The 12,587-nt window shown below is 41.5% G+C and overlaps 1 protein-coding gene across 3 annotated transcripts in view; it reads right to left on the reverse strand.

Annotated features, from left to right (window-relative positions):
• LOC135239386 (ephrin type-A receptor 5) overlaps positions 1-12,587 on the reverse strand; it is a 71,869-nt gene that overhangs the window by 33,061 nt on the left and 26,221 nt on the right. For all 3 annotated transcript variants that reach the window (XM_064308000.1, XM_064308002.1, XM_064307999.1), the window contains exons 4-5: positions 2,444-2,599; positions 955-1,290 (exon numbers count right to left, since the gene is read on the reverse strand). In XM_064308000.1, coding sequence (XP_064164070.1) covers positions 955-1,290; positions 2,444-2,599 — 492 coding nt within the window. The remainder of the gene's footprint in view (positions 1-954; positions 1,291-2,443; positions 2,600-12,587) is intronic.

Below are 12,587 nucleotides of genomic sequence, written 5' to 3' on the forward strand. Positions count from 1 at the left end.
CAAAACTTCCCAGCGCCAATTATTCAGCTCTTTTAAAAATTATCATCACGTAATTGCCATGTTACAAATCTAATTCTGTGAACTATATAGCCAAAAGAAACTCTGGAACAGAAAACGTGAAGTAGACCTGAACATGAAAGACTAGTTCAACGATACAGCCCAATTAGTCTATGTCATATGGAGAACTGTTAGCAATCAACACTATAGCGTTCTACTCAAACCGCATTGACAGACTGGAATGAATTATGTACCTCTGCAACAATAAACATAGTCACTCTACAACTTTGGCAAAGTTACAGAGTTCCAAAGATCAGCTTTTTGCAAAGTTGCTTGACTGCGTATGTGCCGTGCCAACGCCACATACGCAGCAAATACTAACAGTGAGATTTCACTGCTGCAAAGTAGCTGAATATTCATATACCAGATTTGGGCATGCCAGTAAGATTACAGCTTGGCATACTCAGCCAGCCATCCTAGATTAGCCGCACAGATTCTACACTAACAGAGACTAGTTATATATGTTCCCAAGGACTCTCACAAATTATTATTATTACAATGAAAGTGGTGAGATTGGGAAAATATACATTAATCATAATAATAATAATGCATATTCATATTTTAGCACTACTATGTGGTGCAATCCATAGTGCACCTGACCTTAAAGCCATATGAGTCCCCCCGTGTGGTTTCAGGTTTGATCCCCTGGCATGAAACTTCTTGTATTTCCTTCTCTATCTATTACTCTCTCTGCTTTCTACTAGTCTCAATAAAGCAAAAAATAAATATAAAAGGAGGGTGGAGTGTTTGCTCTCCTTTCAAAAAAAAGATTTTGACACCAGGAAAAGCCTCTATCATCTGTGGAGGATATTGTAACACAATCAGGCAGTCCGTATTCCCGGAAAGAAATTTTCGAACCATCATAAGGAACAACAAAACGTGTCCAGTTGTACTCACCGGCCTGGTTAGTGGTGACATTGAGAGAAACGGACGGGCGCAGGAGGGCGGCGAGGTCAGAGACGCCATTGACGGCCTCCACCACGAAGGTGTAGTTGGTGTGGGCCAGGAGGTCGGCCACCATGACGGTGCTGTTGCGGAGGCCCCTCTGCCGGGGCAGGTAGCGCACCTGGCCCCCGCACTCCTCGTACCGCCCGGAGTCCGCCGCCACCTTCCTGCACAGGATGTTGTAGCTCACGTCCTTCCTGCCGCCCGTCACCTCGGGCGCCGCCCACTCCAGGAGCACGCTGGTCTCGTTCACGTTGGAGATGGCGTTCCGCGGGGCGGAGGGAGGCTCTGGAGGACAGAACTAAGTTTAGGGCTTCACTCTAGGGTCAGTTATTATACCCTAAAAACTCCATGTGTTACACTTGGGTTATACTGTATGCAGAACACAAATAAGATCAGGAGTTCAGTCTAGGGTCAGTTATTATACACCAAAAACTCCATGTGTTACACTTGGGTTATACTGTATGTAGAACACAAATAAGTTCAGGAGTTAAGTCTAGGGTCAGCTATTATACACACTTATTATACACACTAAAAAGTCCATGTGTTACACTTGGGTTATATGCAGAACAGAACCAAGTTCAGGAGTTCAGTCTAGGGTCAGTTATTATACACACTTATTATATACACTAAAAAGTCCATGTGTTACACTTGGGTTATACGCAGAACAGAACCAAGTTCAGGAGTTCAGTCTAGGGTCAGTTATTATACACACTTATTATACACACTAAAAAGTCCATGTGTTACACTTGGGTTATATGCAGAACAGAACCAAGTTCAGGAGTTCAGTCTAGGGTCAGTTATTATACAATACAAACTCCTTGGGTTATACATGCATTTATGAGACATCCCTACCAAGATATAAAAAAACTAATATTTACGCAGTTGTGCTGAATTTGCAATCTAGAACAGCAGTGAAATGTCAACTTTAAAAAGGTTAGTGCCTTCAACCTTTTTTATTTTTTAACAAGCATGCCGACTAAGTTGAATCATATACCCCCACATGCAAGTAATTCCCTTACTCTTTGCAGTGCCTCTCTTGGTAACAATTTCCTTTTGTTCAAGTCACATTAGAGAACTGGGTCACGCTTTTGGGTTCACACGAGGTACGTATTCCTAATGCATTTTTTAAAACGCTTTTTTTTTTCTTGCTCTCCTAATTTGGAATTTCCAGTCGCAGTAGTCAGCATGGCCCACTGCTGCTGGGACTGGTATGGTCAGGATTCCGATCTGGACCGTGTGGCACATCGCTACCCTAAGAACCAATTAATTTCTTGACATTCTTTGTCAAGGCATGCTTTAGCTGGGTACACCCCAAAGAACCCTTCCCAAATCCTTCCTGAACAGGGTCTTGAGTTTTCAGAAAGCATAACAATTAAGGAGGCATTACATATCATTGCTGCAGAAACCACCAGGGCATTAATGTTTTTTTTTTTTTTACTTGTGCATGCCATGTTGGGAGGATCCGTGTCCCTCCGATAGTAGCTGTCCTCACACTGGCAGGACGTTGAGGCTTCTAGTTTGGTGTAGCTGTACGGAGGGCACTTGCTGCAGCTTAGACTCTGAATAGATGATCTGAAGAATCCAGGTTTGCACACTGTAGAGAAAGAAATTTGAAACAGATTATATTAAAAGGTATATTAAAAATAATTTATGATTTAATGAATAAAATTTGCACTCTCCACAAAACAATTAAAATAAGACAGAATACCGTTTTGCACACATATGTACAGTGGGTCACTTAATATGTGAAATGTCATCAACAATCATTCAGTTGATTCTGGCAATCATCTCAGATGAAGATTCAATTACCACTAGCCCAGGCATGTGAGAAGAATGACAACATTGCAATTACAGCATTGGTTAACACTTTGAATGTGTTGGTCTCACTGCAATGTATTAGGCAATATGGAGTTTTTGGAATATCCATAACCAGAAATTCTGAATGGCAATATGGTAATCGGTGCCCATGTGAGCTGGCTAGCAACTACCACACTAGTTAACATTCAAACCAAAAATAGATCTGTTGTCTCAGTGATTGGTTGACTTTAAAGAGCCATTTAAAGAACCATCTGCAGCATTGAACAATCTTTTTAGTCTTCAATACTCATCGATTAGGCCTATGAATAATTTTTTGAACCTACACGCAAAAAGTTTTGATTTAGTTCTATTTAAATCTTTTTAAAGCGCTGTGGTGTGCGGTCTAAAAGAAAAGTTGCAAGATAGACAAAACAAATTCAATCCATCAGCACGCAACGTACCAGTAGGATATTGTTTTACTCTGTCATCAGTTTTGAGGTTGTTTGTGTCCATGCTTTGCTTCCCCCAAGCTTCTTTGCAACAGCTTAATTTTCTTTTTGCGCTGATGAGCACATCGTAAGTCCATAACTGCATAATTAGTCATGTGCCTATGCTTATTGCCAAGTGATTACTGAATCCGCGCGGCAGTGCTGCATAATGGTTAGAGGAAGGGTCTTGGAACTACAATTCCCAGGCATTGCCTTGAGCGAGGCACTTATCCAGAAATGCTCCAGTAAACTTGCAGCTATAAAACTGAAAGAATCAACAACAACTGTAAGCTGTGTAAGTCACTCTGCTAAAAAGCAAAGAAAATGTAAATGCCCATTATCCAAGATGTATTACCGCTTTTTAATTCATATCTTTTTGACCAGTACTACCAGGTTATCTGCTGGGTAACCCTTTCCTGCTCCCTCAGGAGTCCTGGTCCTTTCCTCCTTTCTCTTTACACCAAATCACATGCCCCAGCTTATCTCAAGTCATGGCATGCCACTGGTATGCTAATGAGACTTAACATAGCAGTGGCTAATGACACTGAGCTCTTCTTGTTTTCCCCCATCCGACACCCATGTTTGAGGCACGGATGTCCACTCGCCACCTGAAGATCAACCTGGGGAAGGCAGAACTCCAAGTGATTCCTCACGGATCAATGCTTCAATCACTGTTGGCAGCTCCTCAGCATTCCCCTCCCTCTCAGCTAAGGACCGTGGTGTGACCCTGGATGACTAGCTGAGCTTCCTGGTGAACACCGATGATGGTCCCCAACAGGTGCTGGCTGAAAACTTCCATCTTGCTAACATTTTATTGACAATACATTACAGGCAATTAGCAGACGCTCTTATCCAGAGTGACTTACACAACTTTTTACATAGCATTTACATTGCGCCCATTTATACCGCTGGATATATACTGAAGCAATGCAGGTAAACCACCTTGCTCAAGGGTACAACTGCAGTGCCCTACCAGGGAATCGAACCTGTGACCTTTTAGGTTTAAAGACCAGCTTAAAAACATACATTTATTTCAAATGCCATTACGCCATCAGTGATTAACCCAGGAGCCAGCCGTAGACATCTATGTTCTGAGTATCCCAGCCATAGAAAGAGTTAACAGGAGAAATGAAGGAACGATCTTCCCCTGCCGCATGAGCAGTACTGATTTAAACTAGGTCTGTTTTAGACAGCAGATACTTATGTATTCCGCTCGTCTCCGCACTGAAATAAATTTAGATCGTTTATTACCGCGGAGAGAAGAAGATTATCAATGCGCTCCGCAGTCAAATGCGCAGACAAAGACATTAATTAAAGCTCCGTTGGCACACATTACAGGCTTGACAGCAAAGGTGCCGTGTGGCTTCAGTCCACGTCAATGCAATGGAAATCAGCAGCGAACGGTGAATTCACACTTCAGCCTTAGAAATGAGAATCGGTTCAATGCCGATATTCGCAGGGATGCGATTGGATGACATTGATGGCGATGGTGGTGCAGGGATTGCTCTTATTGTTCCAGATTGTTCTGGGGGAAGTGTGGAAGTGCTGTATACATCCCGGGGGAGGATGCGTTTTTTACACAGCGCTGCTCATGACGTAGATGTGCAAAGCAGAACAGCTGAGTGAAATTACAGGGTTCCGACTGCACCACAACATACAGCTATGCATGACCGCTGATGACGTTTCCAAATGAGTACCTCGATTGTGAGTATAGACACCGAATGGATGCCGGATGATATATAGGCCTTCTTCAGCCCTCTATATCCACAGCAAAATGCTGGACATTAAAACCACGTGTTTGCATTTGACAAGGAAGAGCTAACAGTCATACATAGAAACAATAAACCATATAAAGAACAGAGAATCACACAGATTAAAAAAAGACTATACCCTACAAAGGTATAATACAAAGGGAAACTCTAATAAATCCACATTGCAGTCAGATTCTTTGAATCCTTAGGGTGGGGGGGAGGGGGGGTATGTAATTATAATGCACAAGCACGCAACTTTTTTTTTTTTTTTTTTTGCAAATGTAATTAGAAAGTGATTTGATTGTTTGTTTTTTGTTTTTAAAAAAAAACTGATTAGAAATGGATCCTGCACTTGATTGAATGAGGTCATAATGGTGGTCACAGTGTAGTTAATGTGATTACAATGCGGTCTAAGATCACTACATATTTTGATTTTGAGTTATGTTTAAAACAGGCAGTGAGATCAAGGGAAAATGTAAGACGGATAAAATGGGTTTTTTATTGAAAGAGGGGCATGCACGGAGCTGTTGAACCCAAACCCTTTTTGTGTTTATGCATACCTGTTGCTGTGTTAGCTGAGATCCCAGTCAACCTTTCAGTTACTCTGCAATGAGTATGCCTGAGACCTGTGTCGGTCCATATCGTAATCACAATATCAATGTACTATGGCTAGTGGATTGTATGGATGTCTGATAAACAGAAAAAATATAATCAGGTTGTCCTTACATAACAGTTATCTTTTTACAGGCACGTGTACACAATAAAAAAATAAAAAAACGGCATGTGGCAAAGTTAATTATATTCAAATCGAATGCACACCACTGAAGTAAATGCACATTTATGCAAGATGTATACTACAAATTCCATAAACAGAACAGCAAATCATTTGAAATAAATATTAGTCACAGACACCCAGAAAAATGCCTCTGTATACCGTCACATAAAAGAACTGTATTTATTTTCAATCAAGGGAGCAAATAATGGTAACACCAACAGCACCTTGGCATTATATTATCCATGCATTCGAGCTGTCTTCGGCTGCCAGAAGATGACTTACCCCTCCTTGATATGTACGGCACGTACCCTCCTCCTGGGGTTACATGACATACATTTTAAGCGCGTACCGAACCACGTCACCGTATTTGCAATCTATGCGAGTTCTCGAGAGCCAAAGACATCCGCTGAATTCCAACAAGTAAAAATAAAAACCAGTGGCAATAGGACAGAACCCATAATCTTCTGTTCGTACAAACATTGTCCGTTCATGCTCAAAGCTAAATCCTGAAGCTGATGTGTCTGTGTCCAGTGTCAAGCCTGGGACACCATCACACTCCCATTCAAGAGTTAAATGCCGTGTAAGACGCAGGTAGTAGGGACCGGGACCTGTTATCAAAGGACTGAATCACACATGGGGCATATGGGGGGTGCGTGTGTGTGCGTGTGTGTGTGTGTGTGTGTGTGTGTGTGTGTGTGTGTGGGTGTGTGTGGATGTGGGTGTGTACATATGTATGCATGTATGCAGGTCTTCCTTCATAACCAAAACCAGACAGGTTTGGTTCTGGAACCATAAACAATGTAGGATCAGACACTTACAAAATGCATGAAGTACTAAAACAGTGAACTAACTAGGTGCCATGAAAAGGTAATATGGATTTTGGCAGATGTGCACCTTTTTGCATTTGGCAAATGGGCCCATTCTTTTTCTCCGTGATCGTTTCCAGGTCCCGTCAGCCGCTAATGGGACTCCTCTCCATCACACTTTCCCCCCTCTCCGCTGCAGATGGTCATGTGTTGATGCGTTGTGAAAGTCATACTTCATGACAAGAACCCACTTCACGCAGTACGGTGCTTACAGTGACCTTGTAATTATCATCAACCAACCTCCTGCTGCGTCAAATGACAAATGATGATTCGCCATTAGATACCGCACAGTCCCATGATGCTTTTCATTTGAGTAGCTCTTCGGGAAGCATTAGGGAAGTATTGGTGATGCGCATCATCTCCACACTGTTTTACAGATATTGCGTAATAAGTCCGTTAAAGCAAGGCATTTTTTTTGTTTGCTTTCTTGGACATTCCTTGCAGTAGTATATTAATGTATATTAAATCCCATCCCAGTGTATAAATAATCAAACTGTTCATATATGGGAGAACAAATTAATTAATTAATTGTTTTGAAAAATTGGCTGCATTTATAAATGACCTGAATATCGTGTTAAGCTGCATACCATGAAACTGGAACAGATGGTGTCTCCTTGAAAAGCCAGATTTGATTTTCATGGCTCTGTACTGCTTGAAGTAATACCACTTCAGGATCTTTCTGGAAACAAAATGCCTTGCATAAGCACGGAACGCAGTATTACATTTTAAATCAAATAAACACCACCCTTGAAAACATTCCACAGCTTGGTAGATGCTTATGAATAAATGCCACACTCAAAATGAACCAGTACACTACACAGACATAGTGGCCACAAACACAGTTTTCAAGCCACTTTGAACAGAGTACCCAGCTTGCTGCTATTAACCCAGTCTGTCACAACTTAATTTTCTCTTTGCCCTTTTAGCTAGCTAGCTAGCTAACATGTTCATTTGAATTATTCCACCGCCACTGTTAAGGTGGAGACGGTGACTGAGAGGATGGAATGTTTGTGTCACTGAATACTCCCATCATATGAAGTACAAAACTCATATTTCTCCAGATATGAAAGCTATTAGCAAAGCCGATGAATGAACAGCCAATAGCTGGCCCATACCTTATGAGGTTTTTGAAATGATCACTGTGGTAACACAGGACATCTATCAGTAAAATGACCGAGGTCCTCTGAAGTGTCATTAACTTTATATAATTTCATATATAGCACATTGCTTATGTAAGCACTTCATTCAAACAATTAAACCGCTCAGTGCGGTATATTTTCAGCGCATTTAAATCTCAGATCATAACACCGAATCACTCCAAATGCCATATTCCTCAGGCAGTGATGCAATGCTGCAATATGAAAGCCCTTTCTAACAGAAACACGGCAATATGAAATTGCATTACAGCCTGTGTTAGAATGCGATAAAGGAGTTGCAGGCAGTTTATTGGATTACGACGGGGCTGCACATTGCCAAGTGGCTTATTGATACTTAATCTAATTCTCAGTGCTTCTGTAACTCAAGATTCTATTTTCACTTACACGCCCATTTCACTGTAAGGAACCCTGTAGAATGTGTTTCTGCTGGTGTTGTTCAAATAGCCTAATGTTTGTACTCGTCTAATTATTTTACTTTCATTTTTACAGAAAACATATTTTTGTAGATTAGGAGGTACAACTGAATCCTGCGTCAAGTATATTTTCAACGGTCTACAGTTCGGCATGAACACCGGCACATTAAACCTATTCTTGCTGGAACTTTATTCTTGCTTTAAAATATTTAAGCCGGCGCAAATAATCTGTTCGAGGAGGGTCTTCAAAGAGAGGTGGTGACTAATTCACCTCGACAGAACCTCGGTTTCTCGTCATGAGACATTAGAGACGAAATACTGTAAACGCTGTAAATTCCAGCCCAGCAGGTTAGCAGCTATGTTGCCGTCATTAAGACGCGTCGCATGCTGCTTATTCAGAGATGGATTGATTCGCTTTGCGCCGCTCTCTCTTTTTTGCAGACGGGTTCCCAGAACTGTCGCCTCGCGTCTCCCGCTGCCGTGAATATTGTACTCCGCGCGGAACCTGACATGCCACACTTTAATCGAACACAGCGGTGCATATGGAAGCTTTCCCCGCAAAAAAACAAATAAATTAAAATCGCATTAAATTTGAGCGACCTCGAAATGATTTAATTTACATCTTATTTCGCACCGTGTTCCTCTTTTGTTGCACGTTTGCAGTGCGTGCATTTTAATGCGGGGAGGCAAACGCTCGACCCGCAGATCATCAGAAATGATAAACACCGGAATTATTCCTCCACTCATTTCCCTCATGGTTATTCGGATGCAGATTACTCAGAGAGTGAAACTGTCTGTGTATTTAAATTATACCATTAATTATTTATAATAACCAGACATGACTTGTTGATTATTCATACAAAGATTGCCAAAACTTGGAAGTATGGCTTGTAGCCATTTTACCAAGGCCCACAGCTCACACAATGATCAGAATGGCAGGTCAAATGAAAAATAAAACTTTTTTTTTTTTTTTTAATTGGTAATAAATAAACGTATAATTAAATATGTTTAAATATATGTTTTATATTATATATTAAAATATATATTTCTGCATCCAGTGTGTATATAGCACATACACAGAAACAAACTGTTTGATGAAAGTAAAATGTCTTGCAGTACATTGTTTATTTCTGATGATAATTCTCTTCTCTCGGCCTGCACTGCAAATGATTTACGGGGAATTGGAACATTTGAGCTGTAGAACACACCTGATCCCCCATTGCGCTCTTGATCATACTCCTTTCCAGCAAGCTTTGGGAAAATCTCAACATGTACCAATTCATCACTGTCTCCCATCTGCCCAACCAACACCATGTACAGAAACACACTCTATAGCAACCTCTTTTCATCAGACCAGTTTTGGGTGGCAGCTCAATCAAGTACTGTCAGACATAAAAATTACTGAATATATGACCAAGGAATGATATCAAATAATCACTCGTGAGTATTACCCTGAAAATGTCTATGAATATTAGACATTCTCAGAAAATGTGTATTCACTGTCTTCTGTATAGTAGCCTATCTGCAAGGTCTGTCTACTGAGGTTACATATAGGGCACACAATATGGGTAACAATATTATTGTTTGCCTGCAAATAATGCCTACATCTGTACTGGGGTTATCTTGTTTCGCAGGGGCCCAGACATATTGTATATAGTAACACAGAAAAGCTAATATCACAGATAAAGCTGAATTCACGTTGAGGTGGAGATTTTCATATTGTCATATTAACGGCGGTGAGGGCTGTGTTTGTTGAAATGAGGGCATGTAATATGCATACTCTCTCATAGCTACAGATGCTACATGGGCAGCATGAAACAGACATACACCCCCCATTGCATAATGTCCAAGGGAGCGGCATATTGAAAAATAATACTTACTTGTATACAATAACACACAGGTCGTAATGCGATTTCTGACACAATGATATCTGCACTTACAAATAGTGCCAGAAGCACTAAGTTGATCTGAATAGAGGAAACACCTGCTCATCTGCAGACCTCTGCAGCCCCTTCAATGTTCCCTAGCGTACTAGCCTGCTGTGAACTCATCGTCCTACCTTGGTCTTTTCTTGGTCTGTAACTTTCAGTTTGTAATTTATATAACACACACACACACACACACTCACACACATTCAACTGAGCAGTCTGTAGCGTTTTCACTTTTGACAGTGAAAGGCAGATAGTTTATTTATTTATTTATTTATTTATTTATTTAGATTTATAAACTTGGCACCCAATGTGGGGCTGTACATATCCAATTCCCACCCTAATTTAGAATGCAACCACCCTATCTGAAACTGCAGCTGTGTTCATGTGCGAGCCTGGCTGCCGATTCGGGAGAGCGTCGACATCCACGGTCCTCCTCTGGGCCACGTGGGGTCACCAGCTGCTTCTTTTCACACCACAGACTACAGCTAAGCTCACACAGAGTGGAGTCAGAGGAAGACCTTTCATATGCAGCTTTAACGTGCAGTCCATGGACAGAGGGGGTCATTAGATAGCGATGAAACACAGTACCCTAAAGAACGGAACTCTCCCACACCCTGGTCTACGCAATTGGCAACTGTACATCACCCTGCAAAGCTACCGGCCACAATCGGTACTGGCACGGTCCGGAGTCGATCCGAGACCGTGGGGCTCATCCATTCACTGCAGCATGGCGCCTTAACTTAATGAGCCACCAAGCTACGCTCTGTCTATATGTTAATTAAATCACTCACACACTCCACAGTATTGGAACATCTCAATAAATTGAGAGGCAGCTTCAAAACTGCATATTATACAAATCCATGAGTAATCAGGAAGGTGAGTTTATGTTCTAATGATAATAATCGTATGCTTTCCTCGTGTGATTATTGGATATTAATTTAAAATAAAATTCCATGCATCAGTTCCCGGGCCTCAAAATCAGCCACTCGTTGTTCATAATTCTCACAGTATCAGGCCCTGGAATACTTTTGTCTGCCAGAACACAAAGCTTTGCTGAATCTACACATGCTCAAAGGAGAGCCAGACAATCATACATAATAAACATAATATATATATTACCTGATGTTCCTTATAAATCAGATTTAAAGTACATTGCAACAAGGAATCCAGATGAGCTTTCACTTAAAAACGACAGTTTCTTGAACATTCATTCATTCATTCATTCATTCGTGTAAGGCTAAATGGAGCTCAGTGGAGCACTGAAAGTGATCTTTAAGTGAACGTTACTGTACTTAACTGTAAGTTATGAGACAAAAATGACTGGCCAGGCACGGCCCTGATTCCCGAAAACGAAATCTGTCTGGAGCTGAATTCCTGCCACTTTCCGATGCGAGACAGGCGCATCCGATTTCCTGCAACCACTCGAACCGAGCCGTACCATTACAGCATTTCTACAATGATTTCCCACATTTCAAACGGCCTCCTTCCATAGCATCTTAGCTCTGCTAACCGTACAGATTTAATTGCTACTCAGAACACTTCCCGGTGAAACGCAGGGCATGAAATTGCGGGATCAGACTGTTTTATGGGCACCCCCCCCTTCACCCCCCCTCTCAAGATGAGATTAGATTTTGTCATGCTTGACTGGCGGGGCTCATTTGTGATGCAGGCTGGTTTGGGGGCTGTGACCCCCCCCCCCCCTCAGAAATTTCAGACAGGGTGTCGTTCCAATGACAAGGCAGAAAAGGAGACTCTTAATTTGTTGCATAAAGGCTAATAGGTAATTAATCCGGTCCAGGCAGAGTTAGGCTAGGCGATTAAGGAGGAGGCAGAGAACTTTCAAATTATTGCTCTGAACTGTAACAGATTTCATAACCAACGGTATTCGGCTTGCCATTTATTTTAAAAAAGACAAAAACTTCAGATAGACAGATACACAGAAGGGATGCTTGCCTTGTCATACAAATAACAACAAAAGTTTTCAAATAAATAGTATGATGTGAGGACCACCCGAGAAGTTACACAAATTCAGGCTGTTGCATTATACGCACACAACCTTAAAAGTGTTTTAATCATCAATGCCTTGGTTGAACAAGACCAGTTTGTAAAGAAATGAAGTTCCTGAGTAAGATATGTGCAGCAGCTCCTGGTAATCAGATCTGCTTCCTCTGCAGGAGCGATTCTCATAGCTGGAAAGATCCCTGAAATGAAAGCAGCACTTTCTACTCCGGGCCGCAGGTCACTGAGCCACACCGCTTCATCTAGAGCACCCCTGAGTAAATATGGAGAAATCGCAGGTTCTCCACGCCCGCAATTCAATAACGTAACGTTGCATTCATCTGGTTGACAAATTTCCTGACAGACTCCTAATGACTTCCGAAAGCTCACTTAAAACTCCAGAACT

Source organism: Anguilla rostrata, chromosome 14 (genome assembly GCF_018555375.3).
Source record: "Anguilla rostrata isolate EN2019 chromosome 14, ASM1855537v3, whole genome shotgun sequence".
NCBI classification, from domain to species: domain Eukaryota; kingdom Metazoa; phylum Chordata; class Actinopteri; order Anguilliformes; family Anguillidae; genus Anguilla; species Anguilla rostrata.